This window comes from Anopheles aquasalis, chromosome X, assembly GCF_943734665.1.
Source record: "Anopheles aquasalis chromosome X, idAnoAquaMG_Q_19, whole genome shotgun sequence".
In the NCBI taxonomy this organism is placed as follows: Eukaryota; Metazoa; Arthropoda; class Insecta; order Diptera; family Culicidae; genus Anopheles; species Anopheles aquasalis.
The window spans coordinates 7,154,918-7,174,346 of record NC_064876.1 but is presented as its reverse complement, the minus strand read 5'-3'; the positions used below and the strand labels follow the sequence as shown (position 1 = coordinate 7,174,346).

At 46.1% G+C, this 19,429-nt stretch overlaps 1 protein-coding gene across 3 annotated transcripts in view; it reads left to right on the top strand.

Moving 5' to 3' along the window:
• The first annotated feature begins 535 nt into the window (after window positions 1-535).
• LOC126570764 (uncharacterized) overlaps window positions 536-19,429 on the top strand; it is a 118,594-nt gene continuing 99,700 nt past the window's right edge. For all 3 annotated transcript variants that reach the window (XR_007607854.1, XR_007607856.1, XM_050228746.1), the window contains exon 1: window positions 536-1,111. Coding sequence is in view for 1 of the 3 variants with exons in the window: in XM_050228746.1 (XP_050084703.1) it covers window positions 802-1,111 (310 nt within the window). In the remaining 2 variants the exon portion in view is untranslated. The remainder of the gene's footprint in view (window positions 1,112-19,429) is intronic.

Below are 19,429 nucleotides of genomic sequence, written 5' to 3'. Positions count from 1 at the left end.
GTGCTGCGTAGCTTTCCACGGACTCGTTCCTTAATACCTCCAGTACAGTATAATCAAAGAGAGACCACAAAACAACAGTACAAAAAAGTTTGCGAAGAAGGCCGGCTCTCCTCCTCCTCCTTCTCCTCCTTCTCCTCCTCCTCTTCGACTTGCTTTGCTGAGCAGCAGTAGCAGGAGCAGTAGCCAATAACGTCTTGGAAGTAGAAGAAGGTCCAACCAATCACCAAGCTGACCACCACGCTCCTTGCTCCTTGCTCGGGTTTATCGATAAGCTGACACTCATGGTCTTTGCGGTCGATCGGTTCGCGGAAGGAGGAATTAGTAGATACCTAGGATTAGAAGGGAGCGGTGAACCGGACGCGGAACTTCCTGGGGAGGCGTTTGCGCTCAGATGACGCGCTTCTCATATTAATCATTCAACAAGTCTACTTCCATTCCCAATTTCCGAGGGCGCGCTCTATTTAGGTCGTGACCACGTGGACTGTGTCTGTGTGAGGCAGGGGTGCTGAGGGGCGCGACGGGACGGGACGGGGTGGCTTCATGCTTCCTTCCCTGTGAAACGTTCACACCGAGGGACCCGATAGCGCTACTGCCCTGTTTGCGCGATGCAACCTCGCAGCCCACGGGCCACGGTGAAAACGTCATCGAGTGCGCGTGAAAGGTGAAAACGACTACTACTACCAATCGTGTGCAGTGCAGTGTGTGTGTGCCCGCGCGCGCGTGTGTGTGTTTTTGTGTGGGAGCGTGCATGTGCAAAGCAGTCACGAGACAGAGGCGCACGAGAGCGAGCTAGCGAGGCCGATGCGCAACCAGTTGGCGATCAACGACCAAGTCCCCACGCAGTGCACCACCTGTTCCTCCTTCTCCTCCTACACAGTGTTAGTGCCGGTGCAGGTGCGTTTGTCGCCGCGACCACAATCAACCTTACAACCCCGTTACTCCCAGCACGAAAGCACTTTTCGGCGCAGCTTTGTTCAAAGGAGATCGCCAACACAACAGACACAGTTCGCCACGGCAGCAACGAGAGGAAGCAGAAGCAGAAGCAGAAGAATGGATAGCATCTGGATAAATGTGTTGCTGCTGACCATCGCCATCAGCCTCGTGCACACAAGTAAGTACGTGGTGTGAGCCAGTGCGGTGTGGGGTTTTTTTTGTCCACCATCAAAACAGTAACATCAGCAACAACAACAACAACATTCGGCACCCTCGTTTGCCAAGATCATCCTCGTCGGCCTAGCAAAGTCCGTGCCGACTGGCGCCTTCTCTCTGTTTCTTCCTTTTCTTCTTTCTTTTCTTCCTTTTCTTCCTCCTTTCTTCTTCTTCTTCTTCTTCTTCTTCTTCTTCTTCTTCTTCTTCCTTTTCTTTTTCTTCTTCTTCCTCTCCTTTCTTCTCGTCTTTCTCTTTTTCTTCTTTTTGGTACACGCCGTGGTTCTTTTTGGTTATCGGCGAACTTCGATGTAGATGATGATGATGGGGATGATGAGGATGATGATGAAGATGATGCTGGTGTCGTTGCCGTGCAGTGAACGCGACTGAAACGCGGTTCGAAACGGTGGCGCCAGTAGGGGTGTGCAGGAGACACAACCCCTACTTCCCTCCCTTTTCCCACGTGCTAGACATGTCCTAGTGGGTTCCGACGACGAAGACGCCGACTATGCCTTCGAGTCGCCCTTCGTTAGACAATCGATTGTGTCTTCTTTCGCCCCCTTCTACCTCTTCCACCATGCCTCCCAGAACAGCCAGGCGTTTCCAGCTTCCAGCGAAGCATAAAGAAGCGAAGAAAGAAACGGAAGAATGAAGGCAAATAAGAGCAGCAAAGCACCGAGAAGAAAATCATAAAAGACGGGCGGTGCGATGAGATCGGATGGGAATGGGAGAGCATCTAGCAGCCCCCCCCCCTTGCTCTCTCTCTCTCTCTCTTCTCCTTTCCCCCAAAAAATCCACAACAAAGTGTGTATATGTGTGAATGTGTGTGTGTATGTGTGTATGTGTGTGGTTTGCCCGCAGGCTGGGCCTGGCGTGTGTTTGCGGCGCAAGGGGGGGGGGCTGTGGGAATTGTGGTGCGCCAACGGGCAACATGAGGACGAGGAGCCCACCAGAAGGAGACAGGCACGGTTGTTGCCTTGTTAGTCGTGCCATTGTGCCAAGCCCAATGCTAACTTCGCCCAACCGACCACCCTGCCTTGGGTGTCAATGTTCCACCAATGGTATGGGATGCCGCGGGGGTGGGGGGGGGGGGGGGTGGTTGTAGCGGTGCGTCTTTCCGCAAAAACCACCAACGCGACGAACGATGACGGTGATGGCTGCAAGGATGGCTACCGTCGCCCGAGCTACAAACACACACACGCGTGCGCGTGAGGTGGTGGGCGGATGATGGGCTGGGCGACCATCTCTCTAGTGAAAATGTTAGTTTTTTGCCACCTTCCCACTCCATCAACTTGGCTTCTGTAGCAGCAGCAGCGGGCGCAGCCGGTCGGCCAGAAGAAGAAGAATAAGAAGAAGGTCTTGTCCAAACTCCGAGTGTGTGTGTGTGTGTGTGTAGTATGACAGGTTCAAGTGCCTATCGCACCGCTCTATGGACAGATGGGGTGAGAGGGTTGATGGTGATGGTTGAGGTACTCTGTCTCTCTTCTCGCAAGCGCAACCGGGAGGCCAGCAATGTCATTTCGGTCCGACCGGTTCGGTCAATCCTTTTGTCGGTTTGACAAACTGGCAAAACCCTGCTAGTGCCTGTTAGCTTCGGGTGAATGGTGGGGGTTGTGAAAGGGGGAAGCTGGAGGCTGGGGGCTGTAAAAATTGTGTAGCTGGTGCCGGACTGTCTCGAACATACACACGCGCGCGCCAGCGGATGATGGAACTTGGCGACCGTGGATTTGGTTTTGGGTGCCCTCTCCCCTCCCCTTTCATCTCCCGCGTTGCTAATGATTACCATCAGCAGGGCCCCGTACAGCCAGCTAACAGTCTTCGCCGTCAACAAATCACGGCACGACACTTTAACCCAGTTTAGGCCGAGTCTGGATGAACCTTCCTTCAAGTAAATTATGTAATGTATCTATGTTCCCCTGGACCAGTGGTCTCAAACTCGCGGCCCGCCAAACTATTGTTTGCGGCCCACGGCCACATCCACGGAGTATATGTTTGATCTATTTGATCATTATTTGTGTGATATACATATCATTTTGATATGTTTGCAATGACAATTGTGTTCATGAAATTTATCTTCATCAAATTTTTCTCAACATTTCAACATTGACCACATAGATGTGCGGCACGCGGACTGGTTAATACTTCTGTGTCACGAAAGTAAAGGGAATTTCGATTTATTTTGAATGATCCTGCTATATTCCTCCTAATCAATTTCGTCCCCTTTAAAGTAATCCCTCCTCGATATAATGCACTTGCAGCAACGGATTTTCCAGCTTTGGAAATACTTGCTAAGGTGAACTTTAGGGATGGTCTCCAGCTCCTTCTTCGCAGCCGCTTGAATCTATTCTATCATTTAAAAACGGTGTCCCTGGAGCAGTCCGTTGGGTTTTTTTTTAAATAGCTAGAAGCCAGGCGGTGCCAAATCAAGCGAAAGCGATGGATTTGGAAGGGTATGACTGGAGTTTTTGGCGAAAAAGTCACGTAAATCCAACGCCAGTCGCTGGAACCAACGATACCAGTCGAGATCAGACGCGTTTGAGGCCCAAAACATTTTTCATAATTGACGAACTATATGAATATCCCAATATCATCAGCAAGGTCTTTAGTAGTTAATAGACGGTTTTGCAATACCAAATTTTTGATTTGTTGGGCATGAGTCTTGTCAATTGACGTTGATGGTCGTCTAGGACGTTCTTCGTCTTCAACACGTTCCTGACCTTCCTGGAAGTCTTTTTACCACTTGTAACCATTTTTATTTAACTTAGCGTAGTCACCAAAGGCGTTCTGCATCATTTTAACCCAAAAATTTTGTCATAGCGAAAAACGAGGAATGCATTTTCAGTACCACACAAAAAAATTATATCTCAAATACTAATCATTATTTTGACATGAAACTTGGCATGAATGTTAATTACAGTACTGACAAACTACAAAAAATACGAGAATTATAAAATTTGTTCACACGACCAAATAGAGTACCCATTTATCTTACTTTCGTGACACATTAGTACTTTAAGCTGTGGCCCGCTGATTGGCTGAAAATGTGTTTGGTCTTTATTCTATCCCTCTCTTTGTTTGCTATTATGAACTTAACGCTTGGCAGAGCCCATCAAGTTTTAAGTTGGTCTTCAATGGTTAACCGAGCATCCCAAAAGATCTGAAAATAGGTGAGATGCAAAGAACTACCGAGATAGAGAGATAGATATCGGGGGTGATGGAAGCGGCTGAACGATAGGGCAAATCTTTTCGCATCATCGGACACCATTGCAACGGTGCAGCAAACAGCTTCAACGGCAGTGTGTGTGTGTGTGTGTGTGTGTGAGAGAGAGAGAGAGAGAGAAAGAGAGAGAGACGGTCCTGTGACCGGAACCGGATCGAAATCGTAATCGCAACGGTCACTACCTGTTGAGGTAGTTGCCATCACCTGCGCTGCATCCATCGCTTGTCGCTAGGTAAACACATCTGCAGCCTGCACCACTTCGACCGCTGCCTGTCTCTTCTGCCACTGTCTGCTTGCCGTTGTGCCACTTGCACCTGCACACCGGAGGGGCATGGACCATCCCTGGCAATGGGACCTGGACCACAACTACTAGTACGTGGGGGCGTTCGCTTTTTTTTTTTTTATTTTCTTCGCTTCAGTTTCCTGCGCGAGATCGAGGTGGACACTGCACGGTCTCTCGGGGTGGCGCAGCGAGAGTGGGTCACCGAAGTCGGACAGTCTCTGTTTTATGTTAGCTATTAGCGTTACTGGACCTGAAGTGGATCTAGTTGACCTGCCGCTCTTTTTCTCTCTCTCTCTCTCTCTCTCTCTTTCTCTCTCTCTCTTTCTCTCTCTATCACTCGTGCAGTTGATGAAGAGGATAACATATATATATAGAGAGAGAGAGAGAGAGACAGAGAGAGAGAGCGAGAGAGAGAGACAGATGGGAGGGGTTGGTGATGGTTGAGGGGCAAGGGTTGGCTACGGTGTTATGAGCGTAGGAGGAAATTATATACTGCGCACTCGTTTCAATTGGATTAGAGGGGTTAGAGAGGGGCGCGCTTGGGACTAAGTGATGCTAATCGAAGCATCCAGCAATGCCAAATGGCTTTCATTTCGCCTCCCAGCGAAGGGAATTGTTAAAATTAGTTTAACTGCACCTCCCGCACCGCATCTTTCCTCTCTCACTGTCTCTTTGTTTCTGTGACTCTTTTGAGCAATCTTTTTCCTTTTCTACTGCTCCTAGTTGTGTTTTTTTTTGTGTATTAATGCGCAATGGAGGCGCCTGGTCGTTGCGATGGAGGCGCCCAGTGCCTCACTCTTTCGGAGGGGGTCACGGGAGTCGAAAAAAGCAGCTAAAGGTAGCAAACACATACCAGCCATTACATAACGAAGGTTAATTTGTTTGGAGAAACACCGCCGCTGTTCCGCTAAAAAGGCTTGCTGCCCACGCTAGAACTCTTTGGGAAGGTAACGGTTGCATTGTTGGCTTGTTTTCCTTGTTTTGTTAACCCCTTTCGAAATCGAGATAAATGGCAATCAGCAGATGCCTTGGCCTTCTTTTCTAATTTAACGTTTTTGATCTGGATATTTAAAGAGCAGCTTTATTCTAAATGGCTTAAAGAAACAAAAAACCTTGGGTTGGCAGGTTGTGCAGCGCTAACGATTCGCCCGCAGTCCGCATTATCTCTTTCTCTCTCTCTCTCTCTCTCTCTCTCTCTCTCTCTCTCTCTCTTTCTCTGCCAGTGGCACGCAAACCCGGTTTCCGGCGGATAAGCACCACTTGTTAGGTTTTGGAAATGGAAAATTAAAATCCACATTAGATACAAGCAGACGATAGCGGTAGGGTGGCGTTAGCCACAGCTGGCCCTCGAAAGCGATTGGCTCACAAGACAACCAGTAAACCAGCTAAGCAAACGCTCTCGCAACCTGCGTGCGCAACCTTCTCTTCTTTTTTGTTAGCCCTGGGAAATGGTTTCGGCAAATTTTTAGAAAAAGTCAGAATAGTAATTAAAATTATTTGTCACAAAACATCCAACCTCCACTCGAAAACGCACACAGGCACGTACATGGCGCTTCGGTCTCTTAAACATCATCCGATAGCTTAAACCTTTACCCTCTCTTTCCAAACAAGACAACAGGGGTGGACAATGGGTGACAGCCCGGCATTAGCTTGGTTGGTTTTGGGACATCTTCCCACATCTCAGTAGGGGAGATCCTCCGCCCTCCACCCTCCCACTTCCCCCCGGCTCCTCATGCGCATAGAAACAACAGACAACGTTGACAAATGTTCTCTGACCATCAAGTGCTTAGCCGACTAAATCTTCCAAACATGGGACCAGGACCTTTTTGACAGCAAGAAAATGGCGGCATTGAACGAGATAACGTAATGGCGTAAAGGAGATGAGGAGAGAAAGAGGGTAGGAGATTGGGTCTCGATTGTCTGCCGGTACGGCGACCGGAACGGCAGGCACGGCAACACCGACGGCTGCTTAGGGGCCGGTCTGTTTTGTTTATTTTTCTTCTAATAAATATCTAACATCACGATGAAGGCGTTTGTGGGGGGGAAGGGGTCGAGGGACTATTCCTGCGTCCCTCAACTTCGCTCCCATCTTCGTTGGTGCCCTTGTTGGGGTGGGTAAAGAGTGCGGCGATCGCTACCTTGCTGACTCAAAGGTAAGTGAGAGAAAAGTAACAATTCTCACTGCTTGGATTAAGAGAGAGAGAGAAAGAGAGAGTGGCAAAACTGTCAGTTCCTGTGCCAGACCGGGTGCAAAAAAACAAAAACAACCCACGAAAAGAAATCCAACCCCCCCGCCCCCCCAAAACAAAATAAAGCAAAGGCACTGACAAGAAATAACGTTCACAGTCGAGCACTCCGTGGCACTTGCAGGTGCTACCTGTAGGGTGAGTAATTAGCTCGTGCAAGAAGAAAGGACTTGCAAGGGTGGGCGGAGGGGTAGGCGAGATCCCAGGCACCACTCAGATAGAAGCTCGAGCTCGGAAGATGATCCATTGAGAAGATTCCATTTCTCAAGCTTCTTCAACTCTTCTAAGAAAAGAGCGAGAGAGAGAGAGAGAGAGAGAGAGAGAGGGAGGGAGAGCGGAAGAGAGAGAGAGAGAGAGAGAGAGAGAGAGAGAGAGAGAGAGAGAAAGATCACGTACGCACCTTGCGCATGGCAGCGGGGCAGCGAATCGATGTGATGAACCATTTTCCTATTTCTTTTTCCCACCCACTTCTCCCCCCCCCTCTCACTCTCTCTCTCTCTCTCTCTCACTCTCACTCTCACTCTCCCTCTCTTTCTCTCCACCCACCCTGGTACCGTGGCGAAGTGAAAAATGCCCCAAAAAATGCGAAATGGAAAAAAGCAGAATGCCTGCGGTGGCATCTTGGCATCGGCACGCACGCACCGCCGCGTGCGCTCTCGCTGATCACGTATACGATAAATTAGGTTATGCGGCCAAAGCGGCGAGTGGTTTGGAGGGAGATGGCGAGAGGGGAGTGCGCGGGCGCGCGCGTGAACCGCTTGATTACAAATTGTATTCTACTCACGGTACCGCTTCCACGTTGACGGCACCGCTACGGCTACAAGCTTCCAATATGTTATCTCACTCGCTCTCTATCTTTCTGTTGTACAATTTTCGTTCTGCGAATGGTGCGTGTCTCTGGTCTCTGGTTGGTTCGGTTGTGGCCTCTAATAGACGTAATGCGAGGGGCATCTCCAGCAACAGCCAGCCAGCCAGCCAGCCAGCCAGCCTGCCAGCCAGTGGTCACGAATGTGATTTCTTCCATTTATGCTCGTTCGGTATGTGGGTGCGTTTGTGTGCGTGTTTTTGACGTGACTGAATATTTAAAGGAGAAAGCAAATAAAAAAAAACAGAAGAACGGCGAACGAAGCAACAAACAAAATGCCCCAAAGCGCCTTGGCGTGCGCGTACAATTATGGAAATTAATTTACCACCCCGCAAAAGCACACGCGCACACGAACACGCGCGCGCGCGCGCGACAAATCGAAAAGGGGCGCGGGAAAGGGATGAATGGGTAGTGGCGGAAGCATTGATTGGATTCTAGGGCCGTCGCCGCCGTCGATAGCCGACTGCCAGTGACCCGTGCCCAGTTTTTCGTCAGCCAACCCTCTCCACTCGTTCTCCTCCATCTCACAACCAGTGTTCCCCACCTCTACCACCAAAACGAAGAAGAAAAAAACAAAGCAAAACCAGACCAGAACAAAAAAACAATCACGGTCAGTACGGTCGACTCGAGCGCACCACACGGGGGGCAGATGCTTGTGGGCTGGTGAGCACTTAATCAACCATAACACCCTCTTCGCACGCACGGGCCCACCCTTACCAAAAGTGGGGAAAATCATTTAAAAAAAAATAGTAGAAGCAGCGGCGGCAGGAAACAATTAATCGAACGAAAATATTTCAATCAATAAAAGCTCAACAAGTTCATGGGTCCACTAGTTGCTTCGAGCGAATGAACGATATGAAGTGTGTGCGTGCGCGGTCATGTGCACTGTAACGCAAAACCACCTCCCAAAAATGTCTGGTTCCAGCGCTTGAACCCGAGAGAACGGAAGAAAGGGGAGGGGGGGGGGGGGGAGGTACACGAACCACGATCAACCCCCTAAAAGCATTCCCTCCTTGCACCCCTCACCGTTTTAACGGCCTACCCGCGGGTGGCAGGGTGGAGTGGAGGAGGGGGGGGGTTTACGGGGCTTGTTTGATTAATGATGTCGTTTATCGACAAAGGCAAACAGTGACCGTGCAGCTGAGGAGCATGCAAAAAGGGGGGGGGGGGGTGGAAGGTGGGAATTATGGAGAGAATGGAAGGGATGGCAATCGGAGGTAACTGACGGCAACGTCACGGACACGGACAAAAAAGGGGTCCATCATAAGCGCACCGCCTCCCCCCTCCCCCATTCCCCTCCCTCTCTTGTTTGGAGGGGGTGGTGGTGGTGGAGAGATTAAGAGGGCGCCCAGCAGCAACACGCAACAACAACAACACCAGCAACAACGCATCACAGCATTACCTCCCGTGCCTAGAGTACAGCCCCATTTGGATGGTGCGAAAATTGCGTTTGTTCATTTTGATTTTTCGTCTGCCATTGGATGGCGGCGCTGAGATGCTCTGCCACCTCAAGACACGCGCTGTAGTCGTAAAGCGCAAGCGAAGATTCGAAAAATCTAAGTTATTAAATTTTGGAAAAAAACATTAACAGGGATGGGGGATGGGGGTTGTAAAGTATGCGGCGGCAGAAGCGAGCGAGCGAGCCATCGTCGAGTACGCGATTTTACGATTGTTGCGCGTTTCATGTTGGGTTTTTTTTTCGCTTCGTTCATTTTTCTTTCTTTCTTGTGGGCAAACGCGGCTCGGCGCGGTGACGGTTTCTCGCGATTTCTGCACTCTCTACGACTGGTAGATGGTAGGGTGAAAGGAAAACCCATTATGGGAGAGAGAGAGAGAGAGAGAGAGGGTTTAGGGTAGCAGCGGATGTGCCAACGATGTTTGTGCCCGAGAAACCTGTAGCGCGCGGGGCTGTAAATGGAACGTACGATGAACGATGTTTGCTCTACGATGGCAGCCCGCCCTCTGCGTACCCAAATCGGCTTGTTCCGAAACATCAGGAATGCTGTTAGGCGAAGAAAGTGACGTTCACACACAGCATCAATGGTTCTGTGGAATGTTGGTGATGGTGTTTTGTGATAGCGCGTTATGTTATGTGCCCGCAAGGGTCCCCGGTGCATTAAATGGAGCTACTACCCTACTACTACGGACGACCGAGCGTCAGTTTTAATCGATAATCGATACGATACAGGCTTCTTCTGGCGTCTTTTGACTTTGATCGGCAGCCGAGGCTCGGCACGGCTCGGCTCGGCTCGACTCGACTTGGCTCGATTGCGACGATATCAGTTCCATCAATTTTAAGTGGGATGAAACCACTGTTTGCTGCATGCTTGACCTGCTCTAATGATCTGATTTGCTTCTTTAACCCTCGGTTGGGCACCCGCGGGTACTTGGGTACCCATTTCAAGTTTCATCGAAAAAATGAATGCCTTCCCGTTAATATTTTTTTACGAAACTCCGGGTCCCCAAAGTACAACTCATTTCAAGCCGAATTGGCGTTGAAATTGTTTTGATATCTTACATTTAAAGGTAATTATGGCCCGATGAAATTAACACCCGCCCGGTGGCACCCGGGTGGGGATGTTTATAAACACAAAACTACACTTTTTATCAACATTTATCAATGTATTCGTGTTTATTAATTGTTAATTAGGTAAACTGCAGCATTTTTTTTTGAAAATTTCATTACGTTTGAGCTTTTCTACGAGCATTAGGAGAAAAATAGGCAACATATTTTCTATTCTTTTGTGTGCAATTTCAATAATATATTATTTCTTAAACTTAGTAAAAATGGTTCGCACAATGTAATGTTTATAACGTATGAGAAAATCACACAGTAATCTTCACCAAAGAGGCTTTAGGGGATGTTTTCGTTGACCACAGAGACAAAATTATCAAATGATCTTATCTCCTAGCTCAATCGATCTCTGCTAGAAGTGGAAGGCACCGTGCTATTTCAGAGTAATACTTTGAAATAGTGTTCGTGAAATTTTTTTTTCAAAAATGTTCTGATTTTTAAACTTGTTTAGAAAAAAATGAGACAACTACAAAGCTCTTTGTCCCATTGCGGATAACGTTTTGGTCGATCGTGATACTTTTGCACAGCTCTAATGTTGTTTTCTAAAAATTATCAGAATGTGACGAAACAATTGCAGTGTAAGTATTGAAAACAGTAACTGCTTAAAAAAATGTGTATCGTCATCCTTGCATTTTCACATCTACATCGATATCGATATCATTCGATATTGTCAAAGTGTTTGCTTTCCAGGTCCCTATCGTCAGTATCACTAGTTACAATTGCGTGGAAAGTGCAAGTGCCTTTGACGATTCAAAACAGATTCATTCGAAGAAATAAATAATTTCATTAACATATTTGCTGGAAAATTCAATCACTTTACAATCTTATTGCATGCTTTACGATAGAAAATGACCGTACGAAAGGGTACCAATGCATTATCTTCATTTTTTTATTGTTTTTTAATTAATTTTGATTTTGAAACAAAAACAAGTTGTCAATACTATTAAATTAATTCTAGTGCACTATTTTTGATACAAATTTGCTAAAAACAGCGGAATAATAACTTAACTATGCAATACTCATAAGTGGGATACCCGGGTACCCAACGGGTGCCCATCGAAGGGGTAAACGCCAGGTGCCCAACCGAGGATTAAAGTGCTTGAGGAGTGCTGTCACCAACAAAGAGGACAAAACCGAGTACATGGATAACCGAGCAGGACCTGAGAACTGTGGGAACTGCTGCTCAAACTCAACTCAAGCACAACTGTACCAAATATTGTAATCAGTCACAGTCGACTGCGTTGTTCGTATGTGTTTTTAGAGAGCTGTAAAACAAAGTTACTATGCGTGGCTGTGCGTCTGAAAGAAAGTTTTACAACGTTTGCATTGGATGGCAGCCCGGTGAGTCGTTGCTTGACTTGTGCAAATTTGCTATCGTGGCCGGGCACCTTTAGCGTTCTTCTATTCCGACAGAAGGCCCGGATCTACTTGATGGTCCCATCGTCCCGAGGATCGGTACGCTACCGAGCGTCTATGGAAGATGGATTATTCCAAAAGTCGTCGCAGATTAACGGGCGCGGTCCCAGAGAGTCCTAATTTCTGGTGGCACTTCCTACTTCTCTCACGCCATCTATGATCCCATCCACGAGCCCATTGCCCTCAGCGGGCTCTCTGTGATGTATTAATAGATGACGAAAAGTTGAGTGTCCCAAAAGTTGGTGGCACCAGCAGCAACAACAACAACCAACAACAGCAGCAACTACGAACAACGAACAAAAAACGAAGGAGCCAAAAACCAAAATAAAAAAAGGGCAAAAGAGCTTCGCCAAAGAACTTCCACCACCAACCATCAAGAGTTAGTGAGGTGCCAGCCGACCGGCAATAAAATAAACACTCCCGAGAAATGTCCCCACTCACCCTGGGCGTGGGCATTTAGCCGGCTTTGAAGGAAAGTTTTGACTTCCCTTTGGCCAAAAATTGTTGCACCTCAGTCCACCAACGCCCCCCGGGCGGGGAGGGGGGGGGGAGGTAGGGGGGGAGCGCTGACCATCTGGCGACGGACGGTCCGGTCCGGGTCCGCATTGAAAGCATTGCAAGCATTGATCCGTATAGGGTGGAGGCTGACTTGGTGAAAGGGTGTTATACTCTTCATTTTTTTTCTTCCTCTACTGTTCCCTTCCCACACCTATAATACTTCTTTGAGGACCCCTCGTTTGAGGCCGTCCTTGTCTGTTAGAGATTGTTAGAGATTCTAGTGAGCATAGGTGTGAGCCACCAATCAACTGTGCCACCAAACAAACGAACGCTCGGCATTAACATTTTCCGCCATTAACGATTACACCCCCCGAAGGCAAAGCCGAAAGTAACAGAAAACTAAAATGAATAAACGCAACATGGTCTTTGCCTCCAAGGCCCTGATCAACATGAAATGCGCAAATGGGGTCTTAAAACATAAAAATGTTTTACTAGCAAACCGCCCTCCTCCCCCCCCCCCTCATAATTAGCACATCCTTTTCCCCCGTCCTTCTTTCGCTTCTCCTTCCTCATCCCTTCGCTCGAATCGAAGCCACGCAATTTACTTTCGTCGAAACGGGAACCTGCGGGAGGGGGCGCACCAATTGCAAATATCCAGAGGCAGCTGTTAGTTATGTGTGTCGGTAACAGGTCGCTTTAATTTTTATTCAATTTTTCAACACAATGTTGGTGTTGTGGAACATTGGAACAAAATGGTCGCCCTGCTCTAACTGTCTCCATTTTTTTGGGAACTAGCAGCACCACCGAGCTACCACCATGAATGCTTGCACCAGATGCACCAGCTGGCAGCCGGTGGTAGCAGGTGATGGCGATAACGGCGGCAGCGAAAGCAACACGTTTCTCGTTATGGAACCGAGCCAAAAAGCCCAAAGGCGCGCCCGCTATGTGTGGATGTGTGTGAAAGGGGGTGTCTGGAGCAGGAGCATCATTCAATCGAGCGATCTGGTTTCCACCATCGCGATTCGCGCCATTTTTTCACACTCCAACCCCCCCCCCCCCACCCCCCACCAAAGACCCGTGGTAACTTCATTTTCTTTCCACTCCTTGCAGTTGCGCAGATGTCGTAGTGGATGTCTTGTAGCATCCTCACAACCTCACAACCAAACACACACATAACATCGAGAAACCGGAAAGGAAACCGAAAAAAATATAAACCGAAAGCAATCGGAACGGAAGCAGCGGGAATGTTAGGGGAGGGGGGCGGGGGCAGCGAGGAACCGAGAGTGATGGCACATCCGGGGCATTCCGGGGCAGAGAGAAGGCACATCCGGGGAACCGAACCTGATGCTTGGAATTATTGATAATATATCAGTTGATGATATTGGATTTGTCGCGTCGAGTATGTACCGGCCCGAGTATCTAGCGTTTTTTTTTGTTTTGGTGAAAAACGTTCAAATGTGTGTGTTGGGATTTCGCCGTATGTGTGTTCTATCGGCGGCACATTGCGCTACGCGAGTTCGTATTGATAAGTTGCTTTTTTGCCTTTTTTCGCTCGTGACGCTGGATTTTTCGTTTTTCGTCAAAGTTCTCATTTAATTATTCAATAAGCGACCATTCGTCTGAGCAAACAATTCCAAAAAAAAATCCAAAACGAACAAAGCAAAACAAAAAAAAAACACAGACACCCAGAAAAACCGTAAAGGGCATTCTACCGGCTAACTGGATGGATTGTGGTGGGTGTGCGTTATTCTATGAACTTGTCTGCCCATTTCCGTTCTATAAGACGATTCGCTCCTTCGTCCCGGTTGCGGAATAGATTCCACCGTGGTCCGGAAGAAGGAATCGGAACGATTGTTTATTCCCAAGGTACCAAACCTCAATCGCTTATGCTGCCCGTTCCGCACGTTACCTGGAAGCGCCCGTTGCCTCGTAGTGGTCAGATCGGATCGCCAGATCGCGCCACAGCGTTGTTGCGCAACTGCTGCTCGCGAATCACATATGAACATGCTGAACCACGAATCGGGTTATACGTTTAGCTTTACTTCGTTTGCGAAATTGGTTGACAATGGACTTTTCTGTTGCTGCTGCTCCTGGACACTTCTAGGAAGCGAAAAAAAACAGATGAACTATTTTGCGATGAGTTTCCACAACCCGTCGCAGCTGTCACCGGTAGTGTGTGTGTCTGTCAATCATCAGACGAATGTCGCATCGAAACTTGTCTGTTGTCGCTGCTACCTCCCCAACGAAGATCAATTCACAATCGCGAATCATTCGTTTTCTTTTTTTTTTTTTGCTGGAGAGAAAAATCCCAGAGCGGAACTGGAAAACAAGGCAAGAGTTCACAGGACACAGGAGCAAGAAAGAGAGAGGGCGGGCTCCCTCATCCATCATTCAATCCGCGCGCGCACTGCGGAATCGCGAATCGCACCGGATTGCGGAAATGGCAACCGCGTCAATAGAAAAACGGGCCGGGCACCGTCGCTAGTTTAGTGATTTTTGTGAGGGTCCGATTATGGCACGAAGACGTTCAAGCCGTTTCATCCGTTGCGTTGTCGCGAGTGTCGCTGCGATGAGATTCATGCCACTCAATCATCTGGCGAATGGTGGCGCTTTTTCACAGTATGCCGGGGTGTTGCGTTTGGTCTCTCTCTCTCTCTCTCTCTCTCTCTCTCTCTCTCTTGCTTTACTGTCCGGAAATGCTGTCAACTCGTCTCATCCCTGAACGGTCTACAGTAGTAGTATTATACACTGAGACAAGTTTCTATAGCCTCACCCATAGTTTTCAAATATCTTCCAACCCGATTTATTAATTCAACTTCTGGTTTTGGCACGTTTTTAAGTAGTAAAAAATACAAATAAAACCGGAACCGGAACAAATAAAACCGGAACCGGATCGGAATTATTTTGATTTTCAGCTAATTTTTCGATCAATTGCAAAATATGCACCAACCAGTTTCTATAGCCGCACTTAAAGTTTTTATTCCTTCAGATGGTTTTTCTGCAAATCTGTTTAAGGGGGAACTTCGGTATTTTCGGGCCAGAAAAAGGCCAGTTTTTGACGATTTTTTGTGACGTAACCATTCATAAGCCATTATGCAAATAAATGGCTTATTAATCTACAACTTTTGAAGAATATTTGATATAGTTTTGAGCATCATTCATGGACAAACTATTCAATGGCATCAAATTTTGGTAGGCGTGTCGACGAAAAGTTACTTTTTGCGGTGTCCATCGTAGCGACATGACGGATCATCTGAAACATACAAATCGAGTTTCGTTAGAAAGGTTATAAGTTTATCTAGGTAACCCCGGCGAGTTTTTGTTGCTATTTTAATTTTTCGATTTTTGGCAGTTTTTTGAAGTTGAATAAGTAATGCTTTTTGTGATTCTGGCAAAAAAACACGAGCTTTACAGAATTATTTTACAAAAAGTATTAACAATTTTAATGATATCTTGACGAGGTTACCTGGCAAAAAGTGTACAGATTATGTGTTAAAAATTTCAAATCGATCGGTCCAGTAGTTTTTACGGTATGATGGTCACCGACTTTAAAAACTTTGGTTTAGGGAAACGTTCTTCAAAGTAGCGGGCTGCATGTTTTTTTTATTTTTTTTTATTTTACAAGCTTAGTGGAATACTAATGTACGAACCTGGGCAAAGACACCAGGAACAGTGTGGGACTCCCACCCACTAAACCACTCGCTTGGTTCCTGTTACCTCACCTCCGCGGCTTTCCTCTTTCGAGATTACACACAGAGGAGAGGCAGTGCCAAAGCACTTACACCAAGAAACAACCGTCTAAAACGACTTCCTTGGAATGATGATCCAAACCACCTACTTCATCATTCGTAATCCCCGTTTTCCCTCCCAAATTAAGACGTTGTACCAAGGTACTCTAAAGAGAAGCTTCAGCCTAAGCCTATCCCCTCTCCCCATAGGGCCTCAAGGTCAGCGCGGGTTGCTGAGAATCCCTGATGGTCGTCCTAGGAACAATCATCATCCTGCCCTCATGGAACCAAGTTTTGGTCGTTGACAGCCTGGTGTCTTTGGAATTCAAGCGGAAGGAAGTCAGCGGGCTGCATGTAGCCTTGTATGAAATGCGGATTTTCAAAAATCTGTATCTTTGTCAGTTTTCCAGTTTTTCTGATCCAAAACTATTACACAATACTCTTGAAAGGATCAGCTTTCAGGGAAAAATGTTAAAAACATGTGTCGCAAATAAAAATTAAATACCGAAGTCCCCCCTTAACCCTCGGTTGGGCACCCGGGTACCCGGGTACCCATTTCAAGTTTCAACGAAAAGATGAATGCCTTCCCGTCAATATTTTTTTACGAAACTCCGGATCCCCAAAGTACAACTCAATTCACACCGATTTCGCTTTTGAATTGTTTTGATATCTCATATTTAAAGGTAATTATGGGCCGATGAAATTAACACCCGCCCAGTGGCACCCGGGTACCCGGGTACCCCATACGTTGGCTATGCACATGGGCTATGTTTATAAACTCAAAACAACACTTTTTATCAACATTTATCAATGTGTTCGTGTTTATTAATTGTTAATTAGAAAAACTACAACATTTTTTTGAAAATTTCATTACGTTTTTCAGCTTTTCAACGAGCAACAGGAGAAAAATAATCAACATATTTTGAAACCTTTTATGTGCAATTTAAATTATGTATTATTTCTCAAACTGATTAAAAATGGTGCGCGTAGTGTAATTTTCTTAACATATGAGTAAATCATACACTAATCTTCAACAAAAAGGGTTTAGGCGGCATTTTCGTAGACCACAGAGACCAATATACATGGTGCGTTCAGAAAGTGATGAGACTGGATTTTTCCTGACGAAACGGTTTGAGATAAGGTATTGAATTTTTTACGCCAACGTAGAGATAGGATTTAGCTATTCAACGCACTTTATTTCATTCGCCTATGACAAACTGAAAGAAAATGGGACGTTTTTTCGTGAACCATATTTTAAGTTGATTTAATATCGTAGAACGCCCCCTTTCTATGAACCACTGGTACAGCCCATCACGGACCTCTTCCTGGCACAGAGCACGCAAACAGAAATGTTTGAGGACTTGATGAATTACTGGCACCAACGGAAAGTTTTTCTGTAGGTCCGGTTGATCCGCGCCAAGAAGAAGGTCCGGATGATCCGCGCCAGACCAATGGTCCATAGAAAGGGGACATTCTACGGTGTTACATCAACTAAAAACATGGTTCACGAAAAATCGTCCCATTTTCTTTCAGTTGGTCATAGCGGAACGAAATAAAGTGCTATTGATAGCTAAAACCTTCCTCTTCCTTATTGTAAAAAATTAAACACGTTATCTCAAACCGTTTCGTCAGAAAAATCAATTCTCATTACTTTCTGAACGCACCATGTAGCAACTGGTCTGATCTCGTAGCTCAATTGTGCCCGATTAACTCAATTGTTTATGCCTCAAAAGTGCCTTATGACAATTCAAAACTGATTTATTCGAAGAAATCAATAATTTAAATAACATATTTGCTGGAAAATTCGATCACTTTACGATCGAAATTTTACTTTACTTTACTTTACTTACGAAATGACCGTACGAAGGCGTACGAATGTATTGTCTTCATTGTTTTTATTGTTTTTTATTGTATTTTGTTGTGATTTTGAAACAAAAACACGTTATTAATACTCTTAAATTAGTTCTAGTACACTATTTTTGGTATAAAACTGATAAAAACAGCGGAACAATAACTTAACTATGCAATACACATAAGTGGGGTACCCGGGTACCCGGGTGCCCAACGAAGGGGTAAACGCCGGGTGCCCAACCGAGGGTTAAGCAAAGAGCATCAGGTTGTTGAAAATAGTCTTTTGATCAAGTTTTGGAAGATAGTGACAAATATTTTTGAGTTTGTTGGGGGTGTTTTGTGGTGCCTTCTGCGTTTTTGCATATTAAGCCTCGCTAAAATTCGATCGAAATCAAATGATTCATACTAATCTAACTTCAATGCACCTACAGAACGTTCAGCACGATCGTGCATTGTTAAGTTCTACAACGCAAGAAATCTTGGATATTTTGATGGCATCAAAACTTTTTTTCTCTTCAACTTTTTTTTCTGTAGGTGATCTTCTATAATATAAAATGATTAAAAATGATAGTCCTGATGATTTCACAGGCAACTGATGCGATTTACACAAAGAACAGAGCAATTTCTCCTCTCGAGATTTTCGACGAGAATCTCCAATGGTTTGAATGGTGTTTTGTTAAGTCAGCAGCTCAATTTGGCACCTACTACATGGTGTCAAAAAATAGATACAAGTTACACGATCCTGTCTGATATGGTTTCGAGCGGAAAGACTTCTCAAAAATGTTTTTCATTAGCAAAAAAACCTCTGAGTTCTAACCAAACCATGGTTGAATACCTACAAAATCATTTTTTTGAGAATGATCAGCACGTTGTCTAACCCTAAATCTATTAGAAATCATTGAAAGAATCTTAAACAGATGTATTAAGGCCGAATTAATAAAACGGTTTGGACGATACTTGAAAACTGTGAGTGCGGCTATAGAAGCTTGTCTCAGTGTATAGTACCTATTGTGGTTTTCGAACGTTCGACAAAAGTTCACTCGAACGTCATTACAGCACCAAATCGAGCTCCCGTTCGACAAATCTTTGAGATGTATGGTAGAATTCACTCGAACGTTCGAGTACTCATTGCATTATGGTTTTCGAACGGCGACTCGAATTCGAGAAAAAAATATTCCGTTAAATTTTGCATGCGGAAAGAATCACTGAGATTTCGAATCCAATGTAAAATACGGAGCAGGAGGCAAATCTTCAGGGTAGAAAACACTTGCCGATAAACTTTAATATTTCTTATCACTATCATTATTTTCACTACGCTATCAGTAAGGTGTGATATGCCAAAATCATGATTTTAAAAAAGATTGTTTTGCATCTGCTGGCCGAGCGAGCTCTCGACCGCTGTTCATTTACAACAGCATCACCATAACTACCGGCTGCTGTGATGTTGGGCGATGTTGGCGATGTATGCCTCTCGCTCTCGTTCTATTAAAAAATAGTGCTGTCTCATTTACTCTCGATTGAGCTACTCGAACGGAAAGCTGCAATGCCAATTTTTGCTCAAATCGGTTCGAGGAAATTCAATCGAGTTGTCGAACGTTCGA